General features: G+C 40.2%; 1 protein-coding gene across 5 annotated transcripts in view; it reads right to left on the reverse strand.

The window, feature by feature from the left end:
* The window catches only part of AFF2 (ALF transcription elongation factor 2), a 323600-nt gene that overhangs the window by 74838 nt on the left and 222874 nt on the right, over positions 1-25888 (reverse strand). For all 5 annotated transcript variants that reach the window (XM_058032600.1, XM_058032601.1, XM_058032603.1 and 2 more), the window contains exon 8: positions 13875-13926. In XM_058032600.1, the coding sequence (XP_057888583.1) occupies positions 13875-13926 (52 nt within the window). The remainder of the gene's footprint in view (positions 1-13874; positions 13927-25888) is intronic.

Raw genomic sequence — 25888 nt, forward strand, 5'->3', positions numbered from 1 at the left:
AGTGGTCATTTCCTGTTACAAAGGATTCACTTTGAGTGGGATCAGGGGGATGTTAAACACAGCACACAATACATCAGGGATTCCATCAGAGAAAGAAATGCAGGATCTGTCCTTCTGTTTTTATTTGTTTTGTAGGTGCTGCTCATTCATTTTTCAAAGCGTATTTGTTGCGATATCATGAGCATGCCCAGTGGCAGAAGATAAAGGAAGGCAAAATCAAAGTGACATTGAGTAACTCTACACTTTAAGCTTTGATGCAGAAACATATTGTTTGAAAATATTTGGTGTGCAGCAGGTCTGTCAATTAGAGCTAATTATTTTTCTCTGATCAGGAAGAATGCAATCTTGTTTTAGGCAGGTTTCTTTGAAATGTACGTCTTTTATATAACTTCATTATAGGAAAATACTTCTTCCAAATTACTTCTTTTCTCGGCTGCTTAGCTATTGACTCAAATTGTCTGTGTTGAGTAGTTCTCTCTGCTTTGATAATTAACTTTTGATCATTACTGAATTTAGCAGCTCTAGTCAGATGTGTTCATACCCATCTTCCTCAACTATTTCAGTGTTCATCGCCTTTAATCTTTGAACAAAATGATCTCATTGAGCCTCCATCAGCCTCGCTACTCAGTTAATAATTCCTGTTTCTCATCTTCACCACTGAATTTGATTTGTTTTAGACTTGATGCAAGCTTTTGATTATTAATTTAAGATATTTCAAAGACAAACATGTTTTAAGAGTTATTTTTTTATCTTATATTCCTAGGCCTTTACACGTAAGAAATTGGTTTTAACTTCACAATGACTCCTGAACTTCATGTATTAAAAGTACTATCTAGAAACAGAACAGGTGGGAGGTCCCTAAACCCCCATATATGTGCCCTGAGTGACAGATGCTGCTGCCAAAGATTGAAATGAAATTGGACTGGTACAATGAAATATTCAATGGGTGTTAGGAGAATTACATCATGGGACCTTTGCTAATTTTGAGCTTGAAAACATGCATTAAAATAATTTAGGATGATTAGAAAATGGAAGTCAGAGTGAACCAGACAATCATTCCACTTTAATTTGTAATTTTCTTCTGATTTTTTTTAACAATTATGGCCTCTGAATAATTGTGCTTCCGCTCCCTAAGATCTTATTTCAACAGCTGACTCCAGTCTTGAATAAGAAGGAAGAAGACGAGGGATGTGTGAAAAGCAGTAAGACACAGAGGCTCATCCATCAGAGAGATTTTGCCCAGGGATGTTTTACCCTGATTCTTGTATCTGTGAATGACTCCTACCTCTACAACCGATTTTAATGCTACTTGTTTTACCATTAGCTGAAAGGGCACCTGCACTGTGCTGTACTTGTTCTGTAGTGTGATTTACCCATAAATTTACTTTGTTAGAAGCTATTTAATTATTACACAAAATATTAAACACAGGAATAAGCACAAACTACTTCTAGATTATGAACAAGGACTGCAAAATGTGAAAATGATGCTTCTATTCATCACTAGCTATTACCTGACTGTCTTTTGGATTGAATGAACCAGAAAAAGTATTCCAGTCAGTACAACTTTCCTACATCACAAAGGAGAGATGAATGAACTGAAAAGAGGATGGCTCAAAAATAACCAAGTAAAATAGTTGGCATCTGCAAAATGCAAATTATATTTTTGGTGAAGTGTTACAGGCAAAGGGTCTGCTATCCAAAGAAAAGATGTATTTTCCATTGCATAACTGAAAATTCAGAATTTCCATTGAAAACTATTTGATTTTGAGAAAGTGAGATTAGACAATCTTTTGTCAAGAATGCCCCCTCACCCTCTTGATTCAGAAGCACTGGTGAGCCAGCTAAGAAGGCACTTGCTGAGCCTTAGAGAATCTCTTAGGGTGAGATAGAGGACACTTCATGCCATTGAATGTGCTGGCAGAAGAAGGCAGGCCTTCATGCTCAAACTTTCCCCCTTTTTCCATGAGCTGCTGCAACTCTAACTCAGATTTATTTCCCAGTTTCTAACCAGCTCTGCCTGCTTGGGTGAACAGCCAAGCGACTATACAAATAAGTTTATAATCCACCACTCTTCTCGTGTACTGTAGGTATAGAAGAGACTCCTCAGAGACTTGATTCAACAGTACAGTAATAATAAAGATACTTTTCACATTGGTTAAGTTTTATATATATAGTTTATATCTTCTCCGAGGCTATAGTTTGTTTTGGAATTTGTTTTGAAAAGCACCATGCTCTTATTTATACAGAATGCCTTCTCTATGATCCTAGGTAACCAGCTGAGAACCACAACTGATTGGCTGTGCTGTGCTCTGATTCTCTGATGATACAGTTGGTGCTAAATACAGTTGGGCCTCCTCTGGAGGAGAATATGGTGTGCAGCAAACAAACCATCCAGAATTGTGCTTGGAATCAGAAAGCCAAAACCCAAGGCCTGAAGGATCAGTATGTATATGTATAAATACGTGTGTTGTGTTCCTCATTTTTTTTTATTCTTTACTTCATTGGTTACATTCTCCTCTACCTGTCCCCTAATGTCAACAGAGGAGATTCTATTTCTTTCTTGCTAATTGCCTTTGACATGAAGTTGGCAACCTTGCATTTGAGATTCTGTGTGTGATGTTCTCAGTCAGCCTCACCTCGAGGACAAAAAGGCCAGTGTTACTGGATCTAGGACCAAAAACAATGGAAAAGATATTGTCCTCCTCATGTCACAGCTTAAAAAATGAGTATTTCCCCCTCAGGATTCAAATGTGTGGAATGGATTAGCCAAAACCCATTTTTTATAATATCAAGTCACCAAGCATGTGGTATCAGCAAATCAGAATGGTTCACTGAGCCCTCGCTGCGCATGAGGCACAAAGAGCTCCCATCATTGCTTTGAGCAATCCTGTAACCTTCATGGCTTTACAGACTCAGGAGCACTTGAAATACTGAAAATTTAATTTCAATTGTTGCAGTGGAAGTTGGGTAAAACAAAAAAAAAAAAAAAAAAGAGTTTAAGTGACCAAATCCAAACCAGTCTGTCTGTGGTTTAGCAGTCACCTTCATCCTTGATGAATATGAACTGTTTTTAATTGAGCAACAACAAGGAAATATTTGGGCTTCCATCAGCAGTTTTTTCCAAAACCCTGTTTTCTATCACTGTAATCATGTAAATCAAACTAAGAAAGTGCGCAATTACAAATGTGGCCACTTCTAATTCTTGAAGAACTATTCTATTATTTTTTTTTTTAAACAGAAAAGAGCTGCACATACTGTGCACTCTGAGGAGTGCTTGGCTGCTTGTGTAGACATATCTGAGCTGGTTTTAAATTAGCCACTGTGGATACTGTGAGCATTGTTGCTGTCACCACACAGGTTTCAGTTTACTCAGTGTCTTTGGTGAACTTTACAATAGAAATTGTTACAGCTATCTGTCAGTGAGCAGCCCTGCTGCAAAGATAACTCACAGAACATGTTTGCTTATTGTAGGACTTCAGTACTAATGTACATTGACAAAAGAGGCTTGAAACAATGTCTTCCTTTCCCATAAAAATGCTCTTGATGAGAAGCCGCTATTTGTATTAATTTTGAGTCCCCAATCCAACAAAGGAGAAGTTGTAATATGACATTAAAAATTCTACTTATTCTGTTTTTGCAGTCCTAAGAATCATTGTAATCCACCCCAGGTGACTCTGCCTTGTCAGAGGAGTTGGATTTGATGATCTCCTGAGATCCCTTCCAACCGACTGTCAAGTTAATTTAACAATGCTCACCAATGTCTCACCAAACCTAGCAGATATAAGTGTTCTTACAGTACCAACCATGGCAGGGAATGGAACTCTTTCTAGAGCTAGACCTGATTTTTCATAAGAATTGTTTTATTTGGAAAACAACTATACATCCCTGGTGACAGAAATTTGGAAAACTGTACGGGATGGTCCATTTTTAAGAAAAAAGATCCACACTTAAATTGTGGTTTGAAACATAATTTCCTGGAAATTAATTTGTTACAAACTGATCACAAATGACCAAGGCTTAGTGGATGATAACCCTATTGGGAAAATAGAAATGATCTATTGGTAACTAAAACTAAGCCATTGTCTTATTTACTGATGATTTTTCTAAAATGTGTGCTTGGTTCAACCCTCTAGAAGGCGAATAAAAAATAAAAAAAAATGCTGGGTTTACTCCATAGCCGCACTTCATCATGTTAATCACATGATTAAAAAACTGAAGAGGCAGAAGAAACATAGAAAAGGTCAAGAATCCTTTTTAAGAGAAACAAAGAATTTTCCCCAAACTTCCGTCAAGGAATAAGCAGCAAAAGGCTTGTTTCAAAAAATATCCTGTGACCTTACTGTCCAGCTGGAGACTGCCACCACAAACTGAGTATTGTTCAGTTTCCCAGTTCTAGCAGGAGAACCATCTTTTCAATCCCTGGAACTTATCTGAAGAGTGCTGATATTTTGTAGTTTTATTATTAAAGTCTTTCTCTCTCTCTGTACGAGGTGTAGTTTTAGAGTGCAGTGCCTGATTGTTAGTTTTTCAATGTTCCCTTGCTCTGCCACAATGGACAAGCAGACACCTCCAGACACAGCCCCTCATGCCCCTGCTCATTTGCAGTTTGTGCCCTTAGTCTTCCATTTGTGATAAAGACCTTTTCCTCATTTCTTTGGGAATCCAGTCTGTCCTTAGTCTTCTCCTACTTTAAGTAAATGAATGGTTCCCTAGACTTGAGAAGCAGAAGGGCAGAGTCACAGCAGTGGCAGTGAACTGATGTTGCTGCTGTTCCTGCTGCCCATTTATTTCCTGTGCAGGAAATAAAGACTTTGAGGATTTTAATTTATACTGAACATTACATCTATGATGAATATTAAATGTATTACAAGCAGACAAAAGAAATAAACACATATGAAATAACTCTGCAGACCTTGGTCTGGTTTAGTACATTGCTCACATGACTGATCACTAAATTGCACAGTTCCAAAAATTATACTTAATAGTATTGCCATGAAATTGGAATTTTTGAAAAGCAAGCACACTCTCCACGAGAACACCCTGCTCAAATCAATTGCACTGTCACACTGTGGTCCTGACCTGTCCCTGTGTGCAGGGAAAATTCATCCTGCCAGCACAGAACAGAGCACCTACAACCCCAGCAAACCTTGCAGTGGCAGATGAATTCATCCTAAGAAAAATTAGGGTGTTTAGCTTTCATTACTGTTCTCTTTCTGGAATACCTCCAGGAGAGATCAACTTTCACTTCTCTCCTTATTCTGGCTGACAGAGGCTAATTACTGGATTTATCATGCCCTTTCCAGCACCTACTTTATGGTTTTTCTGGTCACCTATGAGTCCCTCCTTCAGCCTTTTGCTCCCTGTCTCAAACCCAGCACTAGCACTATCCTCTATCAGTGTAAAAAACTCCCAGGAATTCAGATTTTGAAGTTCATAGACAGTTGCTTAGGCTTTTACAGAGGAGCAGTGCTGCAGATGGCCAGTGTAAGAAAACCAGACACCTTCTTCACCAAAATGCTTCATAAGACATTCATGATAAAAATCCCACTCTCCTTCAGAGGAGAAAAGGGAGATAAATGTGTCCTATGTGGTCAGATTAGTGAGTGTTGAGCACTGAGATGGCCTGCAGGTATCACAGACTTCAGATTTATTTTACAGGACAGTATGGCCAAGGCTGGCTTTTCCCTTAGCAACAACAATGCTGGGGTTGATCAATTCTCTCACCTGCTCCTGCCTCCGCTTTGTTGCCAAAACGCTACAGGGCTTTTGCATAAGTAGCATACATAGCAAGAGGCTCTGGTGAAATATATTTTCATCATGCTTATAATAAAGAAATTGTGTGCAACCATGCACACACACAGAGTACATGGCCCATCCTGTGGACTGAAAGCCTCATGTCCCTCTTCTGTCCCACCCCAAAAAGGCTGGCAGATCTCCAGCATCAGCCTCTTATGGCTGTCCTGAGGAATGACCTCTTTTTAAGTAGTGACAGAGGCATCAGTGGCTCTAAAGCTTCTCTCTCACACGAATTGTGTCAGACAGTGGGGCTGACAGAGCTTGGTAGCCTCAGGCTGGTGGCAGAAGGGAACCCAAGAGCAGCCCCTGTTAGAGTGCTGGGGGATTGTGGAGTGCCTGCTTTCTTGTGGGGAAGAGAGGAGAAGGCCTCTTGAAGATGCACATGTGAATCTTTTCAGCTCAGGCATGTCATTCTCACTTCATTAGGGCTATCTGCCTGCCAGCATTTCTCTTCCTCTATTTTTTCTTTACTGTGGTGGAGGGTTTTTGACACTGAGCTGCCAGTGTCAGGCCATGGAAACACTTGGAAAAGGTGAAGTGGGAAGGATGGGGTTCCTCCAGCTCCTGTGCTGGTCTGGGCAGGTGCTGCCCCAGAGCCCAGGCAAGAGCACACTGCAAGCTCCAGGGGCAAAGTCCTTCTTGTTGATCTCTACAGCAACCATTCTTCCTGGTTGTATCAATCCCCTTCCTCACTGATGGATGGCCTCCACAATAACAACATGTGTGAGAAAAAAATTACATGTGATTCTGTGAATCTGAACAAGTTAAAAGCTTTTGATAACACTTTGTGTTTTAGTGGTGTGCTATGCTTTTGCAGACAGCTCAGCCCAGATCTCAGGGTGGCTACTGAAAGCTTCTGCTGATAATAAACAAATGATATGAACCTGCATTATTACCATGTGAATTATAACCTTAGATACCTCAGTCATCAAATCTCTTAGCACCCAAGATTTGCCTAATACAAGCTGGACTATTAACTCACACAGCTGATATATTGTTGTTTCACCCAGTGTTGTGCACAATAAAATAATTTGAATAACAATTAAAATGGACTGAGGTAGCAAGAAGGGACATATATCCATGAAAGGATTTTTCATGGTTAGAGACTGACAAGGTTGGAGAATGACTGTATTATCCTAATAGCTTCTGTTTTCATTAATGGCTTAATGAAAACATTTCCCTACAATTATAAAGCATGACTGCAAATCTTAGACATTGGAATGTGTGTTCTTTATCAAACACACACTGCTGTGGCTACAACTGATGCTGCACCACTCTGGGATTTCAATGGAACCCAATGACAGATAAACTGTTTACATTAAAAGACTCTATCAAAGTTATTTTGTACCTAGTTTCTTCCTAATCCATCTGATTTTTCTATAGCTTTGACAAGATGACCTCTCTCACTGTGTGTGCAGTATTGATGTCATTACTGAAGAGCTGTTCTTCAGCCTTTCTGCTGATAACAAAGTAAATGGAAATGTAGAGAAACCTTGGGGAGGTAAACAGCTTGTTCAGGATCCAGCTAAAAAATGGGAAAAAATACAACAGGTAAGGATATCTATTGTTACAAGGAAAGTGATCACTGTTGCACTTTAAAAAATGTTTACATGATACAATGAAGGCATATTATGCCTTAGAACTTCATAAATTCTAAAAAATTGAACTTGAATAAAGGCATTGAAAGCTCAGCACGTATTATAAGAACACAAAGCTCAGCTTATGGCTGATTACCTTTTAAGGCTCAGCTAAAAAGGAAAACATTTTGAATTTAATTACCTAATACTAACCTAGCAAAAAAGAATTATGTTTATGTAAAATACAAACAATAGAGCAAGGCCATGGACTACATGCATGTCTTGTGTTTCTAGGGTTTTCAGAAAAGTGGCAGTCACTAAGGGGAGAAGAAAAAAAAATCAAATAGAAAAGAAAAATATCTTATTGATTTGTTCTGCCAAAACCACTATATACATGAAATACTGAAAATGGAGCAGGTCTGTAACTAGTATCAAAGTTTCTTTGGTTCAAAAACACACAGAACACTAGCAATGTGCTTTAAATTAAGTACACATTTAAAAGGTTAACAGGACTATTCCTTAGGCAGAAGAACAAAGGGGAGCTGGTTAAAGAAAATTGGGTACACCACAGCTACTTAAAATACTGTATCCAGGCACAACTCATTTGGATGCCTTTGAGCTCAAAGCTTATTTGAATTATACAGAGGTGTTTTAGAGAACAAAAATACTAACCTGTGTTTTATCTAAGCTCTTTCAGCTGAACTGAGCTACTAATTAAAAATCTTCACTACTCTTCCTAATTTCTGATGTGCTTTTTTAACAGAGCAATAAAGCCATCTAAAAAGCTGTGTCCTTCCTCAGAGAAGAGTGTTAACATTAGCATCTCTGAAATGCCTTGTCATCTCCTGGTTTGCTAATAGCATGTCTGTCATCTGCCTTGATTGCACCTCTTGCAGCCAGTCTGAATACCCTGTGCCATACTGAATGTAATACTGATGCATGTGCCAATTGACAACACCTAGAGAGTTCACAATCCAAGCAATGCTTACATGTTACAGTACCTCTCAAATAATATATTAAACAGATGTGTACCTGATATTATAAATATGTGAGATAAAAATCCATTGGGTTGGTCAGCGTACATATTAAAAAACCATTAAAGTAGGTCAAATGGTGGATAACTTAAAACTTTAAAGACAGCAATTTTAATAAAACTGTCAATACAATTTTCTTTGTAAAAACATTTGACACTGATTATGCTGCTTACATTGAAAGAGAAACACAAGGTCTATATCTTTAGATCTTTTATTGAACTGTGAGCGCAGCATCAATAACTGCTTCTCAGCTGTAAATGAAAATTGATTCCAGATCTAACCCATCACTTTCTGTGTGTCTTTAATCCCAAATCACCCACAATGAGATGTGAAAATCAGCATTTTGTCCATGGGACAAAGCATGTGTCACATGGCCACCTCCACAGTGTCTGCACTGTGGGTGTGTTCACAGGTGTAGTGCAGGTTGTGTTACAGGTGTAGGTGCAGGCTGTGTTACAGGTGTAGGTGCAGGCTGTGTTACAGGTGTAGGTGCAGGTTGTGTTACAGGTGTAGGTGCAGGCTGTGTTTACAGGTGTAGTGCAGGTTGTGTTACAGGTGTAGTGCAGGCTGTGTTACAGGTGTAGTGCAGGCTGTGTTACAGGTGTAGGTGCAGGCTGTGTTACAGGTGTAGTGCAGGTTGCATTACAGGTGTAGTGCAGGTTGCATTACAGGTGTAGGTTCAGGCTGTGTTACAGGTGTAGGTGCAGGCTGTGTTACAGGTGTAGGTGCAGGCTGTGTTTACAGGTGTAGGTTCAGGCTGTGTTACAGGTGTAGGTGCAGGCTGTGTTACAGGTGTAGGTGCAGGCTGTGTTACAGGTGTAGTGCAGGTTGTGTTACAGGTGTAGGTTCAGGCTGTGTTACAGGTGTAGGTTCAGGTTGTGTTACAGGTGTAGGTTCAGGCTGCGTTACAGGTGTAGGTTAAGGCTGTGTTACAGGTGGAGGTGCAGGCTGTGTTACAGGTGGAGGTGCAGGCTGTGTTACAGGTGTAGGTTCAGGTTGTGTTACAGGTGTAGTGCAGGTTGTGTTACAGGTGTAGGTTCAGGCTGTGTTACAGGTGTAGGTGCAGGCTGTGTTACAGGTGTAGGTTCAGGCTGTGTTACAGGTGTAGTGCAGATTGTGTTACAGGTGTAGGTTCAGGCTGCGTTACAGGTGTAGGTTCAGGCTGCGTTACAGGTGTAGGTGCAGGCTGTGTTACAGGTGTAGGTTAAGGCTGTGTTACAGGTGTAGGTGCAGGCTGTGTTACAGGTGTAGGTTCAGGCTGCGTTACAGGTGTAGGTTCAGGTTGTGTTACAGGTGTAGTGCAGGTTGTGTTATAGGTGTAGGTGCAGGCTGTGTTACAGGTGTAGGTGCAGGCTGTGTTACAGGTGTAGTGCAGGTTGTGTTATAGGTGTAGGTGCAGGCTGTGTTACAGGTGTAGTGCAGGTTGTGTTACAGGTGTAGGTTCAGGCTGTGTTACAGGTGTAGTGCAAGTTGTGTTACAGGTGTAGGTTAAGGCTGTGTTACAGGTGTAGGTTCAGGTTGTGTTACAGGTGTAGTGCAGGCTGTGTTACAGGTGTAGGTTAAGGCTGTGTTACAGGTGTAGGTGCAGGTTGTGTTACAGGTGTAGGTGCAGGTTGTGTTTACAGGTGTGGGTAAATGCAGTCCCTCACTGCTGCACCAGAAGGTGCTGGCAGGAGTTTGGGGTGCAGTCCTTGTGACTTGCCCCATGCTCTACTGCAATGATCTACATGGTCCAAAAATTGACAATGCAGTCGCCTTGCACTAGGAAGCATCCTAGCAGGATTCCTCATCACCTCATTATCATCCCCACAAAAACCCCTCCAACAACCATACATCTCTCCATGAAAATAACTGCCCTAGTTGTAACAGCCCTAGGCATCGCTTTAGCCCTAGAAAGGTCAAAAATAGCCCAAACACTCATCCTCACAAAACAAACTCCATTCTCAAACTTCTCCATATCTCTAGGGTACTTTAACTCTACATTTGAAATCTGAAGGCACCCACAATGAACATCTCACTGGGCTTCCTGCAGGTTGCAGCCCAAAGAAATTCACTCAACCATTTCTGCATCAAGCCCACAGCTGCCAGAAGGCTAAAAGGAAAAGAACCTACAGAGTTTCCATGCAATTTGCAGCACTTTGACACTAGGAGGTTGAATTTGCAGTCAGCTCTCAGTTGCTGAAGTGTCTTAAACCCCCTGGGGTGAAATTAAAGTGTTTAGTCTCCTTCAGCATTTTCTTGGTGATATGTTGCTAGGCCATCATCATGTGTGCCTTAACCAAAATAAACATAACACATTAAGGAGGGTTCTCCAAATCATGTTTATAATTTTTAGGAGCAATTTCCAGTTATTCAAAATTCTGTTTGAAAAGGGAATGCCTAAAGTGGGCAGCACAACCAGGAATAGCCTTGCTGATGCTATCTGTAGAATAAATACCTTCCATTGACTTCAACCTGCCAGTTCCTATCCTATCCTATCCAGAAATGAAGCTCAACTTCTCAGTTACATGACTGACTGGAGCTATTGTGTGGCTGTGCTCCTCCTCAGCAGAGGGGAGAAAAGGAAGGAGATCTGTAACACCTGAAACAGTAAAGGCCCTCAGACACCTGAGTAAATGCAATACAGTTAATAAGGGTGTTCGTTCATAGGAGTGAGGGAGCAAACAGAAGAGCTTTGTTTCTTGCAGCCGTGTTTCTAACAATCTTCCACCTTGACAAATGGACTACTGCTCGTCTCAGAACATGGGCTGATAGATCAAACTCTCCCCACATTCTACAGACTTTCACTAAAAGTTGCTTTCCAAGTACAGTTATGGATCAGTGTCACTACTATCCTGTAAAAATTGAAGGGTCCATAGCAATTCTCACAGGAGAAATCCTAGGGCTTCCTGCTGACCACTGCTCCAAAGAATTTTGATTTCCTTAAAATTAGAGTAGAAATAAAGGAAACAAACCCAATATTTACATGCTGTGTTGGGGTTTTTGAATAAAAGTGAGTAAATGCCAGCTCATGCTTCACACTGGCTGCAGGCTTATAGCAGAAAAAATCTTAAAGACTGTAAAGACTGATTCAATTTCCTTATGGAAATGCTGCATAAACTTCTAGAATGGTTTTAAGCCAAGAGTTTTAATCTTTTCTCTCCCTGCCAGAATGAGCACATGTGTACACCTGAATAACAACAGTCACTTGACTGCAAAATATTTATGTTGAAAAAGCCCTTGAAGTTACTTTTTGTTGTTTATGTGTCTGACCAGTGGGCCAGATCAACCTTTCTTCCAGTTTCCAATCCCCTCTCCTTAAAGAGATGTGGCAGAGGCTGCTGAGGTGTAATGAATGAGAGATGCAGCAGAGTCCTGCAAGGTTTTAGCCTGACAACAATACACAGGCAGAAACTTACAGTCATTAATTCAGGAAACCTAAATTCCTGAATGAGGAATGTATAACTCCTGAGTGAGCTGTATAATTTTGCCTATACTCTATTTGTAAAACAAATAGAAGAGATACAACCACACATATGTGGGGTACACAGGAGAGCTGAAGGTTCCCTTGAAGTGCAGGGCATTTAAGAAATGTTCTCAGTGTGCAGTTGTGTCCAGTTACTGGACACTAAAGATACAGGTCAGTTAATAAGTGAAGCCAAATTGGGCTGTCAGTGGTGGGCTTGGTAGTGCTCAGTTAAGAGCTGGACTTGATGATCTCAGAAGATTCCTTCTAAATAAAATGACTGTATGAGAAAAAATCAAAAATATTTTTAAGTAATACAAAATGTTGAGAAACTCCATGAATGGTCCCTGTGGTGCTCTCTGTTTGTCTGCAGCCCAAGCTGTGAATGTATTCTGGGAAGACACGAGGAGCTTTGGAGCAGTCTGAGGCTTCCTGCAGCTCCACGTCCCCACCACAGAAGGGCCCAGGCTGCAGCCCTGGCCTGGAGCAGGGACACTGCTCACCCTCAGCATGCTGCTGGGTGACAGGCACATCCCACACTGACAGCAGGGAGGGCTCCAGAGCTGTCAGGACCCCTCTGTGCACTGAGCTCTTCCCTGCTTGGGGCTAACATCAGAGATGGCATCTGCTCAAGTCAGTCGGGGCTATCCATTTGAGGTCAGCAAACACTGGTGCAGGTCTCTGCCTCTCCATTCACCAGTGATAAGGGATTTCAGCCTAGCAGTATGAACTCCATAAACTCTGCAAATTCTACTTAAGTCACTAGAAAACTGTTACTGTGGGAAAACAACATTAGCTGCTACCTGACAATATATTTCCATTTCTGTATTTTAGGCATCTCAGGATCACAATGTCATTTTACAGGATCATTTGGGCAAATTTGCAAATCTTATGGTGTCATTAGTCACTGTGTTTGCACAACACTGCATTGCACAAGGATTTTGACCCTTTGGCTTCAGAAGACATTAAGAGTCTTGCCGGTGCTAAAAAATACTGACTTGTATGACTAAGGGGTCAACTTTCACCAGAAGGTAAATCTTTCCTGGCATGACCCTAAGGATGGATGAGGTAGGCTGAAGGAGAACATTTAGGTGGTTTAAAAATAAATAAGAAAGAATGATTGGCCTATAATTAACATTTCCCAGACTGAACAGATGATTTTAGGCTGAATTATAGCATTACCTTCCTCTCTATTGCAGACATTTAAACATTTGAACCTATTGCATATATAAAGTAAAATGAAGGATGAATTTAACACAAAGTTTCATTTTTTTTCTGATAAGAATGTTGAGAATATGAATTTCACCAGCTTTCTTTCCCAGCATTATACATAAATATTTATAAAGTGGGAAGGATAGAGAATGACATGAGCCAGTTTTCTGAAAATGATTCTTCATTAATATCCCAAGTACGTGGAGAAACTTTTAGTATTGATTTAGAGCTACATCCTGAGGGCTTTCCCTTTCACAAACAGGACTCACTGGATTACTGTGGACTCCCAACCCTTTACTCTCTGACTGGAACAAAAACTTACAGACCAAATTTTCTTGTGTGGGTTTGTATAAATGGATTGCAAAGTACAAACAAACTCTGTGCTTGTGTTGGTGCTCTTATGCGGTCCTCTTACACACACCTCGAAAAAGCTCATAAATTCAGAAAATGGGTGCAAAGCAAGGGGAGGCTGTTGCACAGTTATCTTGGTACAATGGAGGACAGAGACTCAGAACACATTGGCTCTTCCTGGGTGATGCTCTATGTGGTCTCTAATTCAAAGGTTAATAAGTCATATTTTGGCTTAGCTCAATCCACTTCACAAAGTGAACCAGCACAACTGAAACACATTCCTGTTTGAGATTGTTTCCTCTAATGAGAAGGAGGCAACAAAGGTTTAAGCAAATGGATTCTGCAGCACACCAAAATGCTTTTCATGCAAATATAGTATGTCAACACACAAACAGGTCCAACCAATGAAATAACTTTGTTAATTTAAAAGGTCTATACACTTATATTAGGTGTAATTACCTGTTCATTATCATCTTCATCACTGCTGAGTTTTAGATCATCCTCAAGCATTCTGAAAAAAAGAAGAAACAATACAGAATTACATTTAATGAATTAACTTTATGTGCAATGGGCCAAATCTACACCTCAGCAAAGTCAAAGAGAAAACTCTCAGTTCAACAACAGCAAAATCAGACCTGAGGTAAATAAAGTCCACGTATGTATGTATTAGTGCTTCTTTGTGATTCTAGGGTAGAACAAGTGACTTTCAGACTCATCCATCATAAAGTTTGCAGTCAGCTGCTCTTTCATGTCCTCTTTTATTTCCACATTGTCTCACAGGGATTAGTCCATATACACCTACAAGTGTTTCTAAATCAGAAGAGAAATTCAGCTCTGAGAAAAAGTTGTCCATGTTTCATTCTCAGTTTGGGTACCATCAATTTCCTTTCTGGTACCTTATCAAACTGAGAATGCAAAGTGGATAATAGCAAGAAGAGGAGGTGCTCGTTTGAGGTTTGATGGGACTTCACTCACAGTTGTTAGTGTCCAAAGGCAGACCAAACATTTTCCAAGCTGGGAACCTGCCAGTTCATACCCCCATTTTTGTTTATTTATTTATATTTTAATACAGGGAAATCTCACAGGCCTGTGCCCTGACCTTGCAAAAAGGGAGGGAAGCTTCTAGAAAATGTGGCTGTCCCTGTGCCTCCTTCCCTTCCTTTGGCAAAAGAGTTGAATTGCAAATTACTGTATTAACACTCAGATGACTTCCTTCAATCCAAGACTTGGGTACAGGAAAACACATGGGGTAAGAAACCATATTATTTGGTGCTACTGAGACAGAAAAGGTCTCTCATTTGGGGATGTCTCTACCTAGAGAGATGAGCAGTCACCAAATAAGCTCCTGTATAGCTTCCCATATATTCACGCTTTCATCTGAGCTGAGAGTCATCTGGGCACACTTCTACCTCACGCTCATCTTTTCACCTTGACAAATTGTCTTATCATGGGATGATGTAGGAATGAATTGGCCCATCTCCCCCGACCTGCTGCAGCAGCCATTAAAATCTCAGATCTTCCTTTCTGCCAGCCCCAGCTCCTGTACCCACGGCAGGAGGCTTGCAAATTGCAATTATTGTTTCCTTTTTGCCTTGACGGGGCCTGAAGTCTATGATTTTTTATTGTTAGCCTTTAAATAACTCTAGCAATCAATGGAAGTTCTGTTAGGAAGGGGTTTTTTTTGTTTGAAGGCTACCATGGAAGCCTCCTGACACATGGAATTTTAAAGAGGGGACAATAATCCCAATGTGGAAATTTTAGAATATTTGAAGCCCTGATGGTGCCCTTAAAAAGAAAAAGTGAAGGAGATCTTTAAACTGGTTTGTGAGCCATCTGTCTTCCAGTGACCTCTGTTGTCGGGCAACCCAGTGGTTACAAAGTACCTGGACACATAACTACCAGTCATTAGCATCCTGATAAATGGCCAGTGCCTCCCTGCAATATGTGAACCCATAAAAGTACAACTGCAGCATGGATTAAAAAAAAAAAATCTCCTAAAAGTTAGTATTTGTGAGGGGTTGACCTTGTCTGGATGCCAGGTGCCCATCAAAGCTCCTCTATCTCTCCTCTCTTCATCTGGACAGGAGAGAAAATGTAACAGCAGGCTTGTGGGTTGAGAAAAGGACAGAGAGAGATCACTCAGCAATTACTGTCATGGGCAAAGCAGACTTGATTTGGGGAAATTAATTCAAAGTATTGCCAATGAAATCAGAGTAGGACAATGAGAAATAAAACCAAATGATAAAACACCTTTCCTCCACCCTTCCCTTCTTCCTCGGCTGGACTTCACTGACAATTTTCTCTGTCTCCCCCTTCACAGTGGTGCAAGGGAATGAGGGCTATGGTCAGTTCACTGCACATTGTCTCTGCAGGTTCTTCCTCCTCAGGAGAACGACTCCTCCCATGCTTCCCCTCTTGTTCCAGCATGGGGTCCCTCCTGCGGGAGCCAGCCCCTTATGAACTTCTTCAACTTGGCCTTCCTACAGCTTGCAGTTCTTCAGGAACTGTTCCAGAATGCATCCCCTGTGTGGGTACATCCTCCAGGCACAGTGTGGGTCCCCCACGGGGGTCACAAGTCCTGGCAGCAAACCTGCTCCAGCGTGGGCTTCTCTCTCTACCAGGACACCAGCACAGCCTTCCCATGGCTCACAGCCTGCTTTGGGCACATCCCTGCTCTGGCCTGGGCTCCTCCCCGGGCTGCAGCTGGATCCCTGCTGCCAGGCCCCCCCTGTGCTGCAGGGCACAGCTGCCTCTCCATGGCAGCACCAGGGGCTGCAGGGGAACCTCTGCTCCAGCACCTGGAGCGCCTCCTGCCCCTCCTTCTGCACTGCCCTGCCTGTCTGCAGGGCTGCTCCTCTCACAGACTCCTACTCCTCCCTTGCAGCTGCTGTTGCACAGCAGTTTTTTTCCCTTTCTACAATCTGTTATGCCCGAGGCACTGCCACTGTCAGTGCTGGGCTCAGCCTGGCTGGTGGCAGGTCCATGGTCCATCCTGGAGGTTGGCATTGGCTCTGCTGGAAATGGGAGAAGCTTCCAGCTTCCACTGCTGCACCCCCCTGCTACCAAAACCTTGCCATTCAAACCCAACACTCCATTTTTCAGGGATTATTAATCTTTAGAGGCCTGGACTTGGTGATGAACAGAAACTTTTAATGCTGTTTATCTAGCAGACACATTCATTTGTTTCCCCAGAGCCATTACTTGCTGTGCCATTCTCAATGTATTGCTGTGCCTTGATCTATCCACAGTCCCTGATTGTTATCTGCAAGTCTCATTACACCAGAAGGACAATACCCCCAGGAAACCGAGACCATTTTCATACAGGACTATATCATTCTGACTCTTCACTCTAATTCAATCCTACACTCCTGCTTTTAAACCTACATTTCACTTTAATGTGTAAATTATCCACTGCTTTAAAGAATCACTGTTAGATCATGCATTCTATTGTTATTTTTTAATGCAGATTTAAGTGGATATAATGCAAAGATCTTTTCATGAATGAAACCCAAAGGGTGGTATATTTTCTTTCTTTCAGCTATTGGGTGGTTTGGGTTTTGTTTTGGTTTTTTTTTGGGTTTTTTTTTTTTTGATTGTTTGGTTTTTTTTTTTTTTCATTTTTTATGTGTTAAATTTCTTTCTGACATACCCTGGTAGAAATAAACCAAAAAGAATAAAAGAAATTCCATATTGGATAAATGGAAAGAACAAAGAAGAAAACAGAAAAAAGATAAATGGATACACTTACTAAACTAACCCTACAGCCATCTGAAATGGCTGATTAATAACTGTCCTCATAGAGCCTATACTGCAGATACTTTCCAACAAGTACAGTAAGCACAAGACATGTTTATTGAATATTGAAAAATATAAAATTGATATAAAACATGATTAGTAGGAAGGACAACTGTTAGAGTTGGTTTCAGAGAAACTAAATTTGCAGGATTTATGAGTTCCCTTCAAGAGACTAATAGATGTTTAGACAACTAGAGAGAGGAAAAAAATTGGATTTTGGCATTTCTTTAGCAGTTCCAAGCTTATCACTTGGGGTATGTAATTCTTCTTAGCCCGTTCTGCTAAATGAAGAATATGTCATCCCATTCAGTTCCAAAACTCAAAGCTTCAACAACTAAACCAACCAGCTTCTAAAATGCATCACACTCTACTGGCAGATGGAATAATTAAAGAGAAACTGAGTATAGTATCAACCAGAAATATATAGTAGCCAGATAAGCGAGGAAATAAATTAGAAATACACACTACATGCAAATGTAGAATGCTGAACAATTCAAATAACCTGCTCCCAGAGAATATTGGTTAGAAAAAGTAATATTTTACAGAACACAAAGGAATAGATGGTGTTCCACAATTTTAAAATGTGCTTAATATTCTGGAGGCATGGGTCACAGTAGCTTGTACTGTTTAATGTTTCCATTAACTCTCATTTATAAGCAAGTACCATCTGATTGCACTCAAAGCTCAATAAGGACTTTTTAAGATTGCCAGCAACCTTAATTCAAGGTGACTATTTCACTATCATATCTAGAAAGGTATTTTAGCTTCAAAGCCTTGAGACGGAAGAGCTCTGTATCTACAGCTCTCCAAAACACTGTCTGGATGGTCTGAAGGTGAAATTAGGCACTCCTGAGTGAGAGGTGCCTCTAAATACCCATATGATCTATTCTGCTCTATGTAATTGTTCACCTCAGAAGCACCCAGACTGGAGATTAGAGCGTATTTGTTATTAAGATCAGGACAGCTATTAATAAAGGCCAATTTGGAGGCTATGTTAAAATTACAATGAATGCTGCCAATGAGGGCAAATCAAAGAGAAAACTGCCTGTATCAGAAAGCTACCTCCAGGGGTGTTATGAATTCATTTTATTTCCTATTCTTCTCTGACCCAGCTGACATTATTATTGAATATACATGTACTTGTTTGTCTTTTCATCCATAGCTAATGCAAAACACCACTTTAGGGAAAGAATAGGATTAAGTAGGATTTTTTATTTCATTATTAGAGCAATGCCATTTACTATAACAGTTGAAGTTGTGTCAGGACATTTATTATAATCTACAATTTTCAGAGGTTTGTAATTTGGAATGTGAAATGATTGCAAAGGAGAAATGTTAGGACAAAGCAACACATTTATCTGTGGTGTAAGTAGGGGCAATCTCATTGACTGACTACAATACCCACTTCCTTCAGGGATGCATTTGCTCCCAAAGCAGATTGTTCCTACATTACAAATTTAGCTAGACAAATGGCTGAACAAGGGCTTTATTAGGATGGGTTCTGTAAAAGTCACACTAGAAACAGTAAGAACATGAACATGAAATGGGACTTGTAGCCTATCCTGACTTTTGAGTTCAGTGGATGTTTTGTGCACACCAGACCTGCTGATTTGGGATCCTCTCAACAAGCAGGTGAGGATTTGGAGACATGAGATAATTCACTCCCTCAAAAAGCACTGCCACAGTATTACTCCATTTCAGTTACTTTTACAGAAGACTCTGAATGTCTCAAAGGAGGATTTTCACTGCATCCTTTTTTTCTTTCTTTCTTTTTTTCTTCCTTTATTATATAATGTTTTTAAATGCTTTTAACAAATGAATAAGGTCCTGATCACTGGTAGACTTCTGGGAATCCTGCATTTCTTCCTGCTCTGGTTGTGGAGGTCTGGGATGGGAATCTTCTGTGTTTATAGCAACATGTTTGGTGATGCAGCTTCCTTAAGGAGGAGGTGTTTAAAAGGCAGAATGATAGGATAAGCTTCTGCATGTCTAATTTGCTCTGGGATCAGTTCACCGCTGCACTGGGACTCACTCCAATGTGAAAAAAGTCTTGTGGGAAGGAAAAAAGGATGGAGGAAAGGGAAGAGGGTGTTGCAAGCAGACAGCCAAGGGAATACTGGGCAATCCCCTAATCCTGAGCTGCCCAGAAAATTAACTCACTCATGTCAAACCAAATCTGTACAAAATGCATATCCCATCCGATATGAGTCACATCACAGCAAACACAAGTGTTGATTCTGCAGGAAGGACGACAGTGGTGTTAACAAGACATACACACATGCCATTCTTTTCTTGCCAGGTTTGTCTCTGTTAAAATGGGAATGCATTTCTAAGATTTCTGCGCTACAACTGGTTATTCCATTTGATATTAAAGAGAGCTTAGATTGTTAGAGCAAGTGTCAAACTTGTGAAAATTATTAAGACTTAATGCAGAACAGGCAGGAATCCAATAAATGTCTTTGGGGTGATAAAGGTACTACACTGCAGCCTGAGCTATGAAGGCCCTGTCAGTCCTGCTTGCAGCAATATTCCTGCAGAGGGAACACAGTCCATGCAAATAGTGACTAGCACTGACATGCACCTTTTCTACCCCTGAACTTGCATGGAAATAAGGCCATCAGTTCAACACAATCTCTGCTGGTTTACCCCATGGACTTCATACCCAACTTGTTTTTCATTTTCCTAGTGCATTTCTCTGTAGTATATAAGGCTTCTCCAAGAGTGGTAACTCAAAAGGTATCATGCAAATGACAAACTGTATAATGGAATTCAGATGTATTTCAAGAATGTGTTGCACACACTGGAGCACAATTTTATCATTTATCAAGGGGGAAGAAGGGGGCCTGTGTGTGTGAAAACATCTAACAATAGATTTCCCCAGAGAAGTTCATAATACAGTGAACAAAAAACTGAGGAAATGAAAATAAACGGTAGAGTAATTCCAAAGGAAAAAAGAAGATCTTTTGTTTTAAAACATCCCATCAATAAATCTTGAAACCTTATATTCACTCTTTTTCTGAAATATGCAAGTCATCCTTACATTATTTCCTCTGAGATACTGTAAGAGTTATGGTAAAAGAAAATCTCAGAAGATTAAATGGAATTTACAAGCACCATTTACCTTAATAGTCAGGACCATTTGTCCAGCAATTTTATACATACTTAAATATAATTTATTAATTTTCCCTTCTCCTCATCCACCATTTTCTTTCATTACATTTTTGTCAATGATGAAGTCAGTCTTGCAAACTGTTACTCACAGGAGTAACTTGTGCTCATTAAAGCAGATTCAGTGGCCTCAATAGGGCTCATTTGCTTAAGGTATAGATCAACTCCTCAGTCTCTGGCCTTAAATCACCTCCCCTCAGAAAGGACTGAAGTCAAGTTTTGTGTTTTCACTGTGAAACAACCTGTGAGCAATAGAGGTGCCTGTTCTCCTCCCTGACATGGTCAGCCTCCTCCTGGCCACTGATGGAGAACGATGGCTTGCTAGGACACACTCCATGGTGTGTTGTCACATGCAGCCTGCCTTAGTGTTCCTGGCACCATATCAGTAATTAGTGTAATTACAGATGGGGAGAGAGAGGTAACCCCTGTGGTTTTCTATTAGGTACCTCACAATTAGAGAGTGCACTTCATTACTCATCTCTCCGTATCATCTCTTAATTTCAAAAGGATTAAGAAAAATTAATTCTTTCAGTAGAAGAATTTCTTTATCCAGCCATCCATTAATGTCTATGTATAAAAAGCTCTTCAAGGCAACTAAGATATTAAGTTGCTACCTAAGTGCATTATAACAACTACTCTGTTGACAGGCATTTTGTGTTTCATTAAAGCTGAGACAAGAACTTTGGGAGGAGGGAGAAACCTGCTGCCAAATTTTTTGCGAATTGGCATATTTAGCACAAATAATATTCTGGTATATCCAGTAACTTCATCTCTCTATTGAGCTTCAATTCTGCTTACAAACAATGTTTCCAACAGAATGGGATCAGAACTGGGTCAAAATATTTTAACAGTGTAATAGGAAGTTGCAAAAAAAAAATCACAGAAAGCAGAATCCTTCTGTTTCAAGCTGGTGAGTTGGTATTTTTGCCTTAATAACACTCACACCACTGGGCTTTCCTTCTGCCTTAGAAAATCTCCTTCACCCTGTGTGTCCCTCACTGCCCAGTGACTCTTCAGTACAACACACATCTCTGTTTGGCAAGTCCAGAGCATGATGTACCATTGAAGCAAAAGGAGAGAAAAGAGAGACAAGAACAAAGGAAAGTATGAGTCCAGGAAAAACACAGGGAGTGACTAATAGTTTCTAAAAATGCCAGCATAAAATGTGCATTCTTAGAATTTGTGAAGAATAAAAATGAGTACCCACCTTTTTTAGTGTGCTCAATTCTGACAGTGTGCACAAAGCTTTTACTATTTTCCCTTTGATAAACTGCAATGGCTGATATAATTTTGGGTTCTGCTATTTATCAAGAGCAATATATAGTCCAAGAGCCATTTCTGTGATACATACTCATTTCCAATACATTCCACATGAAAAACACCTGCTGACTGCAGCCATATTTGATTAAAACTGTCTCCTAGCCAGAGCACCAGTATTTTCTCTGGTAAACAAGCCTTCAGTTGGCATATTTACACACAAAGGCTATAGGAACCTAGCACACAGTTAAACAATGATTGATAATTCTACCACAACTTGCAAAGGTGACTTTAAAAAATCATACCAGTAAATATATTAAAGAAATTTGTTCAACAAGGAATGAAATCATACAGGACTGGCTCATCTATCCAATGTTCTACAGTGCATATGACCCTGTAGGTGGGTCTGGCTCCCTCATTTCTGTGCAAATGAACAACAACTTAATAAAGCTGTAAAGGAATTCTTTACTTGTTCACATGAAGACTCAAGATGTTTAATAAAGACTGGTTGAAGGTCTTCTGGCTGAAGATACTGAAAAGGCAACACATTGAGCTATGACATGGCTTTCATGGTATGTTATGGGGAATGGGAGCTTTAGCTTCAGAAACAATCTTTGTGCATATGGAGGAAAGAAAACTGCCACATCAGGTTTTTAAAGAATGCTGTGAGCTTAGTGCCTGACTTCCAGAATTTCAGGGGTGTGTATTAGCAGAGCAGAATTCCAAGCAGGAATCCAAGTCCTCTGTACTGGCCTGCTGATGGTGCACAGTGAATAAAGACAGGGGTTGGCCACAGGGAAGATGAGCAAGTACCAGGGGCTTGTGTGTCCATGGGAGAACTGAGCAGCACTTTCCAGGCTGCAAAGGTACTACACCTCTACAAAAAATACTGCTGGACCATGCCTGGTGCACAGGGTAGTTCAGGGATGATCATCAGCAAAAATCCCCACAGAAAGCAAAGATAAAGGGTTTTGGGGAAGGTGAGCTTCATTTTCACTGCCCTAATTTGTGATCAGTTCTTAAAGACACTTTGGTACCTGCAAAATCCTACATCAGGAATCCATAGCTATCCCACAGATCTGATACAGCCTTTCAAAGACAAATGAATCTTCAGTAAGAATGTTCACTTCTATCCCTAAATGAACATTCTGTTGATCAGTCTAAAAATGTATAAACATGAATCCAAGCAGTATTAAAACTAACATAAATACAGAGGATAAAACCAAGCAAGACTAAAACTAATATAAATAGATTGGATAAATGAAAAAAAATACTTAAATGACTTCTGAATCTGGATGATTTATAAGGCACTGCATATGCATGAGAGAAATCAAGTACCAAGCACTGTGCTGAAAACACTGACTCATGCAAATAATCCTTGCTCCTGCAAGCACTATTTTTCAGGCTCAGATCCAAACACAATGCCTGACACTGTTTGCTCTGATAATCACTCTAAGATAAACAGATTTGAATAACTGCAAATACTTCCAAGCATTTCCTTTCACTTATAATGTAAAAAGAAAAATTAGAGGATAAAATGAAAATGTATGTTTCCACTTCTAGATTTCATACATCATTAATTCTGTAAAAATATATCCATCTTCATGCTGATAGTTCTCTTTGCTTGGCAAGCTTGAAGAATGCAGTATGCTAGATAACCTGATTGAAAATTTGATCCTATTGTTTAACAGAATGAGGATTGTTTCATAAGGGGCTCCACCATGTCTGTGCACATTTTCCCCTAAGTAACAGTGTAAGACTTGTATTTCCCCAGACAGCTCAACATTTACGTTGATGTACTTGGCTAGAGATCCAATCTTGCTCTGGCTATAATACATGAGAATTTTCCTCAGCATTTTGAATTATGGCACTGAAATAATTTAACAGTGCCTTCTGTGCATGTTACACAAGTTTTCTGATACAGTTAGCTCTTACTGAAAGTTTGCTTACCCTATAAATTGTGCCACATGGTTATGCCATTCTTCATCCTGAAAACTGAGGATTTTTTTTTTTAGAATCACTGCAAATGGTGTAACTCTGGAGAAGCCAGCATTTCCCCACAGCCACACACACCCTGCGTACACACACCCTCCAATCTTTACAATCCCCCGGACCAGGGTACTTCTGAGCTCTTACTAATTTGTGCATGCAGAGCCCTCTACAGAGTTGGAAGAATGAAGCTGTGAAGAAGCAAGAAAGGAACACTAATGGTTGGTTTAAATGGCTGCATTAGGGATACTCACAGACACTGTTTATGTCCAATTTACAGAACCACAGCGTGGCTGGGGTGGGGAGGTACCTCTGGAGATCACCCAGCTCAGTGCTCTGCCAAAGCAGGGTCACCCAGAGCAGGCTGCACAGGGTCACATCCAGACAGGTTTGGAATATCTCCATGAGGGACACTCCACAACCTCTGTGGGCAGTCTGTTCCAGTGCTCAGTCACCTTCACACTAAAGAAGTTTCTCCTCCTATTCAGATGGAACTTTCTGTGTTTCAGTTTGTGCCCTCTGTCCCTTGTCCTCTCTGATTTAACATCTCTCTCCCAAATTCATCTTGAGACCACCCTGATCTTCCTCTACCACAAAGCCTTTGAGGAGCATTGTGGTTGATTCTCTGAGAGGCAGGTTAATATTATTTTCATACAAAATTAGTTACGAGATGAAACACATGTTACCATTGAAAAAAACCTCAAAATATGGTCCTCAGTGCTAAAAATATTACAAAAAAGAAAATTCCAGAGTACCATTTTTTTGCCTTCCTTTTTGACCATTTATATAATGTCTGACACTAGGTTTCTTTGTCCCTGACTTAAGTACCTCAATGTTATTATCAGACAAATAAACAAGAAAATTAGTACATGAAATTGATAAATGGATACTCAGTGTTTTCTTCAAAGGGCAAAACTTAAGGATGACGCAGACTAAATTTAATTGATAAAGTCTAATGACACCATGACTTTACAAAGACAAATAATAGAACAATAATATGCTAAAATTGTCAGACTTGATCTGGGCTGTGGAACATCTAGTTCTACATTTTGTCAGAGAAGGTTGTTCAATGGAACAACTTGTTAGTACTGAATGACTTTTCCTAACACAGCTGGAATGAAAAACTGGTTCATTATGCTCATGAAGCACCTATGTCTCCCCAGATTCTTCACTACAATCTTTTTTCAGAGTTTCTTTGAACCCTGGCTCCACTGTTGGCAGGAACCAAAGTCCTAACTGTAGGCTCTGTAAGAACCTATTTGTTTTTCCTGACCTTTTTATCCTAACATTTAAATTGTGAGAAAATAAATGGGAATTTCATAGGTTCTAAGTGAGCCTAGGTGCTTGCCTCCAATTACATTTCAAAACTTGATTTTCTATCAGAACAGTTATAAGGACATAACACATCTTTTTTTCCCAAAATTATTCTTTTATACTTTCTCATCTTACTCTACACAGCTGCCATAACAAGTCTAAATCTTAGTGACTATTATCTTCAGAGGAACAAGTGTGTACATTCACCTTATGCCTAACTTGCAAGCTGCAAAGCCCTCCCCACGTTTCTGAGTTTTGATGTTCCTTCAATTGAAAAAGGATGAGTCCCACCAAGAGGAAATTGCACAATACACCTTGCACGAGCTGCTAATCTACAGACTAATCCAGTTGATACATATGGTCAGGCAGTTGGGTAACTATCAGGGCACAACACCACCTTTCATCTCCTAAGGTAATGCAAAAGTTCTATCTCAAATCCAATTTAAATTGGTGCTCCCTTGAGCTCAAAGATAATTTCTCTCTAATCCTCTTCTGCTTGTCTATAGGGTAACCTTCAAAATCTCAGAAATGACACTGTAAAAAAAAATGGTCAAGTCATAATTTTTTAGCACAAAACCTAGCTATTTTTCCTGGTGGCACTATGTTCCAGCTGTTATCAGATTCAAGAATTTTTCAACTGCCTTGAACTCTGCATTTATTTTACTTTTCCAGATTTTTGCCAATGAAAATACCTCAGCACTGCTTGAAGAGAAAATAATCTTGTCAGTTTTATTGTGCCATATCTGAGATGATGAAGGTCATGCTAACTACAAGTCTGTTCCAATTGCTACGGGGTTGGGTGAAGTGGGCTTTTTATTTTATTTTTGGTTTTCCCCTAGCTCCTACCACAAAGTAATAGGGATTTTCCCCTTTCATTCATCTTGCCTTTTGTTGTTTTTAATCGACCACCCATCAGTGCCGAATTGCCTTGTAACTGTCTGCTGAGCTTT

Source organism: Melospiza georgiana, chromosome 12 (assembly GCF_028018845.1).
Source record: "Melospiza georgiana isolate bMelGeo1 chromosome 12, bMelGeo1.pri, whole genome shotgun sequence".
Classification (NCBI taxonomy): domain Eukaryota; kingdom Metazoa; phylum Chordata; class Aves; order Passeriformes; family Passerellidae; genus Melospiza; species Melospiza georgiana.